This window comes from Tiliqua scincoides, chromosome 4, assembly GCF_035046505.1.
Source record: "Tiliqua scincoides isolate rTilSci1 chromosome 4, rTilSci1.hap2, whole genome shotgun sequence".
NCBI classification, from domain to species: domain Eukaryota; kingdom Metazoa; phylum Chordata; class Lepidosauria; order Squamata; family Scincidae; genus Tiliqua; species Tiliqua scincoides.
The window spans coordinates 104,351,499-104,364,695 of NC_089824.1; the positions used below are offsets into that span (position 1 = coordinate 104,351,499).

Genomic DNA, 13,197 nt, shown 5'->3' on the forward strand with positions numbered 1-13,197 from the left:
TGGGGAAACTGCAGTGCTATTCTGTCCAATATGGTTGTGGAGTACAGTGGTCAGTTGTGGGCACCACAGTTTAAAAGAATGTATTCATAGGTTTACTGGACAGCTATCATGCCAATAACAGAGCTAAAAGGCAAATCCTGGAAGTAGCCATGCGGCAGTTTTTTTGTTGGACTGTAAAAAGCCCACTAATTTTTTAAAAAGGCATATAACAATTATAGTGTTTGATAATAAGAAGCATAAGAAGAGAGCAACGAAAGGGAGGGCTGGTGCCACATTACACAACTTCAAGAAGAAGATCTTGTGGATATAATTAGACCATTAAGTAACATGGTCTAATTATAGACCATGCAAGTAATTAGACCATTAAGATAAAATAATTCAAAGAATGAAGTTACAAATACTGGTGAAAATCCAGAGGAATAGTTTCATTTCAGTGGGATAGAATAAGATGTTTAGCCATTCCCAGTGCTGTAGCAACAGAGTTGGAAAACAGCAAAAACATGAAGATCCTGAAATGCAATGGTCTGGAAAGGCACAGTAAACAATTGGCTGAATGAAGAAGAGAATAGATGGGTAAGTAAAGTAAAAGACTGCAGTATGATGAAAAGTTATATTCCAGATGACATCACATAGTCTATTCCATTACTACATAATGATTTCCCCATAATGAAGGCACCATAATAAAAAGTAGCTTCGATTTTTCTTTTTAACCTTTATTTCTATCCCACTTCGGTAGACTCCAGCGTTGAACAAGCAGATACAACTATCTACGAAAATGAGACTACCCTCTCTATAGTACACACTACCAAGGAAAGGTCTGAATTTGTGCTGAAAGTAATGTAATGGAGAACTCTCAGGATCAGGCTTGTACAGTAGCTGCATGTGTAAGCTCTAAGCTTCAAAACCAGGTACATTTAAGGGATCATTTGTCAGTATTCACTTGGAGATATGCACTTGTATTTCCAAGCACAAATGTTTGTATTTTGCACAAATAAGTGCAGAAAGTTGTGTATTAAGTCATCAAGTGAAGCTAAGAAAGATTAATAGAGTTCTGCTGCTTATGAGATGCACTTTGACCAATCTTTGATTTGGATGGCAGGAGCTAAATATATGTAGACATTGGATTCCTAAGTTAGAATGGCTTCTCCACTGGTAAGGAAATTAGTCCTCAGTAGGTCCAAAACAAGGCCAGCCTTATATTTGATGCCCAAGTCCCTAGAATCAGTCTAATCCTGTAGGTGTTCTGGCTCTAAAGAGGTTTCTGTTTGTTGCTCATTGTCCACCATGGGCAAGTTCCTTGTTTCTGCAATGAGCCTTTTGACTCCCACTATCCACTGGCTTACTTCAGTGACGTGGTCCACTATTAGTGAGCGATGGATATCATCTGCTGCATCCCAGTGCTGACTCTTGAGCTCTGAAAGAAAAAGAGAACTTCAGAAATCTAGAAGGTAGTGAGAAAGACACCTACTCTCCCTGAGGACCTGAGAAATGTAGCTGTTTGGGATTTTTCCATTTTGCAACTTTGTATATTTTAATCTACTTGTTTCATTGGCAAGTCCAATATATCAGAAATGCTTACTGAAATCTGCATCATAAATGAGATCAAGAAATGGTTCACTCTCCATCCTGAAAATGAAAGGACAATATCAGCAGTCTCCCTTGCCACTCCATTTCCTGCCACACTTCTGTACTGCCCCTAGGCGAAGGGAGAGGGTAGTCTTCAAACCATTCTGCTAAAAACTCCCTTATGGACAGATCACTAACTGATAAATGTTATAGTTGCTCAAATCCATAGGATGAAGACTCAATTTCACAATAATGTTGTGCATGTTGCAGCACAGCAACAGCCCACTGGACTTGCTGCTTACCTTGTGTTAGAATCCTCATTCCCCTTCTCACAGGAGTAGAGAGTTTTCCTTGCGTCCACATCTGCTCCAGGATTGTCAAGCGCTTTTTGATATCATCACAAACCTGTTTCTGAAAACCAAAGTACATTTCTTATTGGTGAGCTGCTATGGTCTACGATCCTGACTCCTCCCCCATCTCTTGAGGAAAGGCCTTCAGTTGCTCAGATTAGGAATCACAACATACCATGGTTTAGAGCTGTTGAGCTACTTTCGTTTTGCATCCTTTAATTATTCAGCTCTGAAAGTTTACATATCCAAAGCTATGAAAGTTCACACGTGCTCCATTTAACAGCAGGTACGAAACAGATTTGTTTAAATTCTGGACATATTCAGGTGAGACCTTAGTATCTGCAGGGGATCTGTTCTCAGTCGCCACCCCCACACCCCACCCCGGTGGATGCTGAAATTCGTGGATAAATCTGATCTGGCCCCTGCTGGAGGGCTTGCTGAAGGCTGCAGAGGCAGCACATGTCAGCCCACTACCACTGCAGGCTTTAGAATGGTCAAAAAGGCAGAAAAGTCGCAATTTCTGGTTTTTCCCAGCAAACTGGAAGTGACATTTTTATGCCAGATAAGGCAGCGGTTCTTAAACAATCTACAGTTTTACCCACTCTTATCCAGGAGTAAGTCCCATTGACTATTATTGTTAAAAGCATATACATAGTAGCCTGTTAAAAGTACAGATGTGTGACATTTTCCCTAATGCAGTCACATACCATGGTAGTATCAGGTCTAATATATTAAAAACAAAATATTGAAATTGATAGGGACCATTTGAGAAACACTGATAAAAGGCATTCTAAGGCCCAAGGAAGCCCTCCAGAATGCCTTATATGGCATAAAAACATCACTTCCAGTTTTCCTTGGGAATGCCTTATATGACATAAAAACATCACTTCCAGTTTTCCTTGGGAAATTGGAATTTGCATCTTTTTGGCCATTCTGAAGCCTGCAGAGGCTGTGGATGGACACATGCTGCCTCTATGGGCTCCTGAAAGCCCTCCAGAGGTGACCAGAGCACAGCTCCATTCACCTCTGGAGAGCTCAGGTGGGGCCAAGTCAGGCTCCACACAGGTCTGGGGAACTCACGCTGAGCCAAATTGCAGGCATGGAGGCTCCACCTGTAAAAGCATAGGCAATGCTGTCAAGAATGGTGTGCCAGTTTGATTTGAGTTACTGTTACTTTAACTGTTGAGTGCCAAGATGCTGGCTATAGTGGCCACTACTATAATACCAGAACTATCATTGCAAAAGAAAAATGAGGAAACCCTAGAAAGGTATGCAGCTCCCCTCACTTGCACGGATCTCCTGCAGTTGTCCAGAGCTTTATTCAGGGGGCAAAGAATGTCCTCCACGCTACAGTCATCCTCAGCCTCAGGCGTAAGTGGTTTTGCAGCATCTGCCTTCAGAGAAGGAGCAGGCAGGCCAGGAGGAGGCAGGCCGACAGACTTCGGGGGGAAGGCTGGCAGCCCCGCTGAAGAGGCAACACTTTCTGAAACAGGTATTAAATGGAAGTTGGGGAAGGGAAGACATAATCCAGCACACATTCAAGGCTGTGTGTATGATAAGTGGAGAAACTAAATTTTGGCTTTAAAATAAAATTAAGCAACCATATGTGCAGTCTGAAAACACACCCCTCTGTATCAACCTCAGTCCATAGTTGCCAAGAGCATCTCCATCCCCATGCCCTTGCATTTAAAAGCCTTTTTAATGTAAAAGGACAAGTTTTTGTACCATTGTTGTGAGGAGGAAAAACATCACCATGAAACCTTTGTGGTACTGGTTCCCATCCTGTGGTCCATGAAACTGTGCAAGGTCTCAGGAACAAGATTGCCTTTCATCACTTGCAGCATCTGGCTGATCAAGTGCTTCCCTACAAACCACCAGAGAGGGACAACAGACTACCCCAGCCTTAGCTGGCAACAAAAGCAGCCACCCACAAATCTTCTCTATGTATAATAAATCTTCTCTAATTATTATTTTTTTTTGCATGCATGCAGAGGGCTGGTGATTGCCTTTGATCACTGAGTGCATTGATCAATGAGTGCATGTGGAGCACAACAATTCACATTTTTGCCGTGGTGGTCCACGGTCTCCTAAAGGTTTATGGTTAATGTGTCCATATTTGTTGAAGGGGTCTAGGGCTTCATCGAGCTACGTGCACACAAATCCTTGAAACACTACATTGTGGGGGTGGGTGGGTAATACTTTCAAAACCAAAACCAGAAGAGCAACTATTTCAGCATTAATGTTTTGAAAATAAGGCTAGCTCAACACTTGCATGTTACGAGAAGATTTGTAGGGACAAATTAACTACAGGCACCTGCTGCTTAACAATGGTTTGCTTAATGACAGATTGCATATATGATGGTGGTCAAAGCACAATAAAGATGCTCTTAGGGCGCAATCCTGACCATGCCATAAGGCATGTTTGCACTTACTCAAGAGTCAGCAAGGCCAGCACGCAGAGGCGCACCGGCAGGAGGCTCCAAGTCTTGCGGTGGCCGAATGTGGCCAACGCAAGTTTCTGGGATGGGTAGGGAGGAGGCAGGAGAGAGGCGTTCCGGGGGAGGGTGGGTGGCCCAGGGGCGGGTGGGGAGCAGGAGGCAGGGCTTGGACCCAACAGTTATGCTGAATCCTGACCGCCCGTTCCCAGGGAGTTTGGAGCGGCTTGAAGCCGCTCCGCTCTCCTTGGACTTGTGCCACATCAGGAGGTAAGTGTAAGTAAGTAAGTGTAAAGTCATGCACATTGGGGCAAAAAATCAAAACTTCACATATAGGCTAATGGGTTCTGAGCTGTCTGTGACAGATCAGGAGAGAGATCTTGGGGTGGTGGTGGACAAGTCGATGAAAGTGTCAACCCAATGTGCGGAGGCAGTAAAGAAGGCCAATTCTATGCTTGGGATCATTAGAAAAGGTATTGAGAACAAAACGGCTAATATTATAATGCTGTTGTGCAAATGTAAGGCCACACCTGGAGTATTGTGCCCAGTTCTGGTCACCACATCTCAAAAAGGACATAGTGGAAATGGAAAAGGTGCAAAAGAGAGCGACTAAGATGATTACTGGGCTGGGGCACCTTCCTTATGAGGAAAGGCTACGGCATTTGGGCCTCTTCAGCCTAGAAAAGAGGCGCCGGAGGGGGGACACAATTGAGACATACAAAATTATGCACGGGAAGGATAAAGTGGATAGAGACAGGGCTTTTTTTGTAATGGAAATCCTGCACCTTTTTTTCCCCCTTCTCTCTGCCCCCACCTTTTTCCCCCCCTGCCTGCACCACCCCGCCCCCTTTCTTCCCCCTCCTCCTTACCCCCACCTTTTTTCCCCTGCCTGCACCACCCCTCTCTGCACTGCTGGCTAGGGAGGGATTTGAACCTCCAACCTTGTGCTCCACAGCCCAGCACTCTCTCCATTGGGCTATAGGAAAGCCTATTGTCAAAGTGTTCAGAACTAATATATAAGGTCTTCAGCCCAGCTGGTGGCTATCAGTGCCTCAAGTATTAGTTCCAAACACTTTGAGCCTAAGAGCTCTGGTGGCACTGAGGAATAATTTTATTTTATTTTTTTAGGTGGGAAGGTGCTCCATGGCTGCAAAATATAAAGGTTGGTTGCTAGTTGCCAAAAGGGGGGCCAGTTGAGGCTGCAAAACTCCTCAAAGTTCAGTCCCAGGCAGGCTCTTTTTTGAACTTTTTTTTTTTTTAAGTTCCAGTCAGGACTTAACCCACAGTTAAGCTCCTGGAGTGAGCCCCCTGCTGGAGGCTATGGGTTAAGTCCTACCTGATTTTAGAAATGGGCTATGTCAGAATGCCAGATGCAAGGGAGGGCACCAGGATGCAGGTCTCTTGTTATCTGGTGTGCTCCCTGGGGCATTTGGTGGGCCGCTGTGAGATACAGGAAGCTGGACTAGATGGGCCTATGGCCTGATCCAGTGGGGCTGTTCTTATGTTCTTATGAGGTGGCGCAGGTCCAAGGAGATCCATAGGGGCCCGGGTGCCTTACCTGGAGATAAAGGGGGCAATTTCCCCTTACCTCTGGCTGAGCTGCTTTGGGCACCTATCCTGCACTGGGTACAGCGCAAGCCTCTTGGTGTTCCTGTTCCAGCGCAGGGTAGGACTGTGCCCTTAATGAGGCAATCGAGCCTCCCATCGCCTGCAGCAGTGTCTGTTTACACAGCAAAGAGGCTCTTAATACAAAGAAGAGGCAATCTATCTCCAGTAGCCTGTGCAGCCAGCTAGTGTCTGGCAGGGAGTGTCTGTTGACACAACAAAGGCAATAGATTAGACTGGATGTTCACTTAATGACCCAATCGCATAACAGGGATCGGAGAACGTATCCCTGTCGTTAAGTGGCACACACCTGTACTGTACTGTACCACTACCAAACACATCCTGATTCCACGGAGGGGAGCAAAAGATGCCACATACTATTTAATTATAACATGACATATCACTGGGGGAGGGGAGAAGCCTAAGCTGTTCTCCAAACGCGACACACCGGAAAACACAAGCGAGGCTCCAAGGGGTAGCAGCAGAGGTTCCAACGCGCTGGGCAGCGGCAGGAGGGAGCCCGCGCCCGCCCATCGGAGGGCCGACCTGGCCAGACCGACCCCCGGACCCTCCGCACCGGTGGCAGAGCAAGACGCCCCTCGGGGATGGGCGGTGCCAGGCGCGAACTGGGCAAGGGTCTGCCCCACGGGCCCGGCCCCCCGGGACCAGCACTGGAGGCTCCTCTGCCCTGCCCTGCCCAGCCCACCTGTGCCTTGAAGAGGAGGCTGCGGCGGCGCTTCTCCTGCCGGGGCTTCTCCGTGCGGGGCTGCGCGTCGCGTCAGGAGCCCCCGCTTGGTCCCTCCGCCCCGAGGAGCCTGCTGCTGCTGCAGCCCGTAGGAGAACTGAGGCGGGTCGTTCCAGCCGCGCTGCCGGTTCCCTGCGGAGACAAAGCGCCCCTCGTCACTAGACAGGCTCTGCGGCTGCTCCAGCCCCTCCGCACTACGAGGCTCGCAGCCGGGCAGCGCCCTTACCCGGCTTGACATACAGCTCCGCCATGGCCACGCCACGTCCCCGACGCCAGAGGACTCGCCCTGCTCGGGCCGCCTAGAGGCGGGAGGCCAGAGTGACACTCCCGAGCGGAAGGCAGGCTGCGCTCCCTGCCCCACGGCCCGCCCCGCCGAAGTGAGAAGCGCCCGGAGAACACCACGGAGCAGCCCGGCTCTCCTGGATGCAGCTCCGCGCCTCTCCCAAGCACAGAAAGGGGCTGCAAAGACGAATTTTTCTTGGCAGTGGTTCACAGCCCCATCCTAGCCACACTTTCCTGGGAGGAAGTCCCACTGACTCTGATGGGACTTACTAATGACTAGGCATGCATAAGCTTGGGCTGCCAATCTTGAAGTACCCAAGATATGCAAACACAAGGTTATTGTTACTCTTAGATTACAAACAGAAGGAGGTTGTGCGGCCTGTTAAGCAAGGATGAGGATAGCTCTGCAACATGTGTCACTCTCTATTTATACCCATATTAGTAAAGGAGGGGTGAGATTGTGGAACTCCTTGTCACAGGATATGGTGATGGCATGTCGCCTGGATGCCTTTAAAAGTCCATCATGGGTTACCAGCCATGAAGGGTATGTGCAACCTCCTGGTTTTGGAGGTAGGTACCTCAGCATGCCAGATGCAAGGGAGGGCACCGGGATGCTGGTCTCTTGTTATCTTGTGTGCTCCCTGAGGCATCTGCACTGTGAGATGCAGGAAGCTGGACTAGATGAGCTTTGACCTGATCCAATGGGGCTTTTCATATGATAGCGTAGTACATACACGTAACACCTCTGCAGTGTAGTCTAGTATTATTATTCAGACTTCCAGCATTTTTTTAAAGAGAAAAGCATTGCGGGGACACACTGTGAAGATGCTGGCCGCAAAGGGTGGGGGAGTAACCCCTTCCCTGAAGGCAATATTTCGATCAGAATTGTCCTACACATCCACCCATCTCCATGAGATTTCCTCCTACTCCTCCTCCCGCTGTGAGTAAGTAAGCAGGTGGGGTGGAGAGGGACTGATTCCCCCTCCCCAACAAAAAACAGCCCAGGGAAAAATGGCTAATCACCCCCCACGTGCCACTGTTCAGTTTCTCCCACTCAGAGCCCACTCACCCCCATTTCTTCACACTTCCAAACCACAAGTAAACCCCATCTCTGTGAGGTGCTGAAGCCACTTCTGCCCAACGTTGCATATATGCAACAAGGATCCAATGTGTGCACCTGTGGGTTGGGAGGAAATGGGTTTCAACTGCCGAAGTGAACGTTAGTGACTCCTCCCGGATCTTGTTTTGCCTGGTAAGTTTTGATGTTCTGCGAAAGGAAGAGAGTTCACTTCAAGACATACTTCAGGTTTCAACAATTACTATGATCTCCACCGAACCCCCCCCTCCAATGCAGAACTCAGTGCATGCATAAGCTCTATCCTCAGCTTTGCATATAGAAAGGTTGCATAGGATGGTTTTTTTAATTATTTAGGTCAAGGAAGAAACTGGTCAATGTAGAATCACTCTATTTTCCTATGTCTGTGGTGCACACTGGGCTCCGCCCTCCAGGCAGATGATGTGATGGCAGAGCTCATTGTCCTACCTATCCTCAGGCATCCGCCAGAATCCTCTTCTTTCCTTAGAGATCCCAATCCTATGCCTGACTCCCATTAGAGTCAATGGGGCTTACTCCCAGGTAAGTGTGGACAGGATTGCAGCCTTAGAGCCCAATCCCATGCACGTCTACTCAGCAGTAAGTCCCATTATAGTCAATGGAGCGTACTCCCAGGAAAGTGTGGATAGGATTGCAGCCTGAGTCATCATTGCTGCTGGCTGGCCAGAGGAGGTACTTAAACGCATAGTTCCTCATACATTCCACAGATTGGCAGGGAATTATGTCATGTTCAGGCAAGGTAGTTCCTGTATATCTCACTCTAGTTATGTAAAAATTAATACTACTACTATATAAACAGAAAACAGCTTATTCTCAAATAAAATGCTTCACCATCTTCACTTAAATTCACGTAAGTTAGTTAACCCATTTTTGCCCAGTCCACACATGTACACATTTGGTCCCTGTTGTATATCTGCAACATTGGACAGAAATGGCTTAAATTCTTCACTCATAGATGCAACCTCCATTAAAGTTGATTTTGGCTTTCCTGAACACTGGATAACGGTTGCCATCCTGTGCAGATTTATCTGGGAGCATCATCACTCTCCCCTCCCAAAGGACTGTAAACTTAAATAGACAACTGTTTTATCTGTTTGGTATAATGAAATGGAGTCAGTACTGGCTGGCCCAAAAATTTCTGGCACCTGAGGCAGTGTTCCAAGTGCTGCTTCTCTTATCTGGGGATGTGCCAGCCAGCCTCTGCTCCTTCCACTCACTTGCTTGAAAGAGAGGGACAGAGTGAAAGAGGAAGTGTGGAGGAATGTCAGTGATGCTAGCCCACCACTCATCCTCCCCACTTCCTCTTCCACTCAATTTCCCTCTTTTTCAATCCAGGGAGCAGCCACAACAACAACCATCAGTGTTCCCCACCAATCTGTTGCCAAATCAACAGCCTCAGACAGCTTGTTGGATAGACCAGCCCTGGGGTCACTAAAAAAATATGGCAGTTTCTTCATTCTCAGAGGAACTCTCCAGGAATGCCAAAGTACATTCAATTGCAAACTAAAAGGATCCAACAAAGAACTAATCCTCAGTGACTTCCAGGACTTACGGAATGTTACAATGGAATGTTGAAGGTGTCAGTTAGGGGGGGAATGGAAAATGGGGCAAGGATGAAATTACCTTTTCACAGCTTCAGTTGCCTGACAACTGGCATAAGGGCAAGAAATCCATATTGCAGACTTAGGGTGCAATCCTAACCCCTTATGTCAGTGCTTTCCAGTATTGGCATAGTGGTGCCAATGGGACATGTGCTGCATCCTGCAGTTGGGTGTCAATCACAGAGGCCTCCTCAAAGCAAGGGAATGTTTGTTCCCTTACCTCAGAGCTGCACTGCCCTTATGTCAGTGCTGGAAAGACAGTGCTGGAAAGCATTGACATAAGGGGTTAGGATTGCGCCCTTAGAAAGCTCTCCTCCCATGCAGGTTTCATGGCTGAGAAAGACTAAATAAATGTTGACTTTTCCCTTCCCAGAAACACCCCCATATAGCAATAAAGTAGCAACCAGTCCCAAATGGAAATGCTATGAAAGAACAGGTGTCCCTTCCAGCTCCTCATATCTTAAACAGAATTACAAGGCTTCTGTTCCAAGCTGTTTGGAACAAGAGAATTTCTAGTGGGGGAAAGGAATACACCACCTTTTTGCAGGTGTCCCCTCCTCCCAGCAATTCTTTATTGAGGAACTCAGAGTGGCATAGATGTCCCATTTTATTTCCATAATTGTGTGGTTTGTTAAATCTCAACTAATGTTTCACATCCACAGTCAGGGAATTAGAGGACAGGTCCTCTCGTGGATTGAGAACTGGTTGGAGGCCAGGAAGCAGAGAGTGGGTGTCAATGGGCAATTTTCACAATGGAGAGAGGTGAAAAGCGGTGTGCCCCAAGGATCTGTCCTGGGACCGGTGCTTTTCAACCTCTTCATAAATGACCTGGAGACAGGGTTGAGCAGTGAAGTGGCTAAGTTTGCAGACGACACCAAACTTTTTGAGTGGTAAAGACCAGAAGTGATTGTGAGGAGCTCCAGAAGGATCTCTCCAGACTGGCAGAATGGGCAGCAAAATGGCAGATGCGCTTCAATGTCAGTAAGTGTAAAGTCATGCACATTGGGGCAAAAAATCAAAACTTTAGATATAGGCTGATGGATTCTGAGCTGTCTGTGACAGATCAGGAGAAAGATCTTGGGGTGGTGGTGGACAGGTCGATGAAAGTGTCGACCCAATGTGCGGAGGCAGTGAAGAAGGCCAATTCTATGCTTGGGATCATTAGGAAGGGTATTGAGAACAAAACGGCTAGTATTATAATGCCGTTGTACAAATCGATGGTAAGGCCACACCTGGAGTATTGTGTCCAGTTCTGGTCGCCACATCTCAAAAAAGATATAGTGGAAATGGAAAAGGTGTAAAAGAGAGCGACTAAGATGATTACGGGGCTGGGGCACCTTCCTTATAAGGAAAGGCTACGGCGTTTGGGCCTCTTCAGCCTAGAAAAGAGACGCTTGAGGGGGGACATGATTCAGACATACAAAATTATGCAGGGGATGGACAGAGTGGATAGGGAGATGCTCTTTGCACTCTCACATAATACCAGAACCAGGGGACATCCACTAAAATTGAGTGTTGGGCGGGTTAGAACAGACAAAAGAAAATATTTCTTTACTCAGCGTGTGGTCGGTCTGTGGAACTCCTTGCCACAGGATGTGGTGCTGGCGTCTAGCCTAGACGCCTTTAAAAGGGGATTGGACAAGTTTCTGGAGGAAAAATCCATTATGGGGTGCAAGCCATGATGAGTATGCGCAACCTCCTGATTTTAGGAATGGGTTAAGTCAGAATGCCAGATGTAGGGGAGGGCACCAGGATGAGGTCTCTTGTTATCTGGTGTGCTCCCTGGGGCATTTGGTGGGCCGCTGTGAGATACAGGAAGCTGGACTAGATGGGCCTATGGCCTGATCCAGTGGGGCTGTTCTTATGTTCTTATGTTCTTATCACCTCCTTTTTCATTGCCCGATTCATAGTGTGGCTAGGAGGAAATGCTTAGTTCTCCAATCTTATCTTAACCCCTCTTTTGAGGCCTCTGTTATATTGCAATTTCTATTAGCCTCCACTGACCCTAACATCATTTTCCAGATAGCTACATTTATTTCACAAATAGTGGCGTCTAACTTGAAGCGTGTCCCTACTTCTTGAAGTCCATGGTTTATAACTGTCAATTTTAGTTCGGTATGTTATGGTTCTCTAGTCAGCTCTTTTAAGTTTTGTGTTTTTTTGTATATGTAAGTATGTATGTATTGTAACTGTATGCCAATAAAGGTACTGAAAATGAAACTGAACTAATGTTTCACACATGTCAGAAACTAGTTTACAAGGTTATATACCTTCCCCTTGCAAGGCTCCTAATCTAGGCCTAGAGCAGGGGTGTCAACAACTTGTTTCATACCAAGGGCCGAACACCATTCATGGTGCCTGCTGAGGGCCGGAAGTGATGTCATTAGGCAGGAAGTGATGTCATTAAATAGGTCATAACCAAAAATAAAAGCACTTTTTCTCACTTAAGAGCTGCAAATTACAGAAGATAAAATACACAAATCTTGATCATATTTCAAGATATGGGAGAACTCAAATTATCATGTGGGCCACCCTTTCAGCAGTGACACCTCAGCACTGCTCAGCGGCTGAGCGTCAGAGGGCCGGATAAAAAGCTTCTGCGGGCCGCATCCGGCCCCCGGCCTTATGTTTGACACCTCTGGCCTAGAGCATGGTCAAAGGAAATGGTAGTCCCAGAGTGGGGCTATAGTTGAGAGAGGACAGTCAATTCACTGTTTCTGAATAAATGCAATTAGAATCCTACAAAATTATGGATTATGCCAAGTAGAGGCAGACCATTCACGACGCCCACTGATGCAGCAACTTCAGGTGTTGGGTTAAAGTGAGGCTGCAAACTGGTGTGAATTGCCTCAGATTCTATGCTCCCTCCTCCACTGTCTTCACTGCCCCATCAGTTGTTGGAGCAGCTGACATCTTCCTCCATCACTGCTGGAGGAGAAAGAAACAGTTACTGTGATGCTGTTCCTGATGTTCCTGCTCACTCCAAGAAAGTGAGCAATTAGCAAGAGGATCATTGCTTTCCCCCCTCTTCTGCTACCTGGCACTTCATCAGAGGTGGCCAAGCCTGGAGGATTCTGGGAGTGGAAGAGGGTCCAGTTCTGAAGAAATGCGAATGGAGAAGATGAGGAGATGCATGGACTAGACTCCTGCACATGCACACAAAATGATGGGGGACGGGCAAATGGGACACTCCTTTGGCAACATTCTGATTTCTGCCAGCAATGAGCTAAGAGGCAGTGACTGTTGCTAAGCAACATCTGAACCATGTCTCCCCAATCTAAGAAACAATGTACCTCATCACACAGGGTGTAGTATTGCATTGGGATTTAGTTTAATGTAAACCCACTTTAGGACTGAACTTCAAGGCCACTTGAGCTTTTGAGTGCCACCTTTTTAGGAATTCCAGCAACACAGTCCTACTTTTAAAGACACAAGCATCACTTCTGGCATCCCAAATTAAGGAGGAAAAAGAATGAATTTGTTGCTCCTGATCTGTCAG

At 46.9% G+C, this 13,197-nt stretch overlaps 1 protein-coding gene across 1 annotated transcript; it reads right to left on the minus strand.

Annotated features, from left to right (window-relative positions):
- Positions 1 to 596: 596 nt before the first annotated feature.
- SRA1 (steroid receptor RNA activator 1) lies at positions 597 to 7,011 on the minus strand. The gene is made up of 5 exons (XM_066625379.1): positions 6,928 to 7,011; positions 6,663 to 6,833; positions 3,203 to 3,399; positions 1,869 to 1,977; positions 597 to 1,414 (listed from the first exon to the last, which is right to left on the minus strand). The coding sequence occupies exons 1-5, from the start codon at positions 6,950 to 6,952 to the stop codon at positions 1,227 to 1,229; spliced, it is 690 nt and encodes a 229-aa protein (XP_066481476.1). The 5' UTR covers positions 6,953 to 7,011; the 3' UTR covers positions 597 to 1,226.
- Positions 7,012 to 13,197: the final 6,186 nt, after the last annotated feature.

What these genes read in the sequence shown, in the direction of transcription:
- SRA1 (XM_066625379.1), bottom strand. Translation starts at nt 6,952, where the DNA reads ATGGCGGAGCTGTATGTCAAGCCGG. An exon ending in GCCTCCTCTTCAAGGCACAG is followed by an intron (nt 3,400 to 6,662) that starts GTGGGCTGGGCA and finishes TACCTGTTTCAG; the next exon opens with AAAGTGTTGCCTCTTCAGCG. An exon ending in ACTGCAGGAGATCCGTGCAA is followed by an intron (nt 1,978 to 3,202) that starts GTGAGGGGAGCT and finishes TTTGGTTTTCAG; the next exon opens with AAACAGGTTTGTGATGATAT.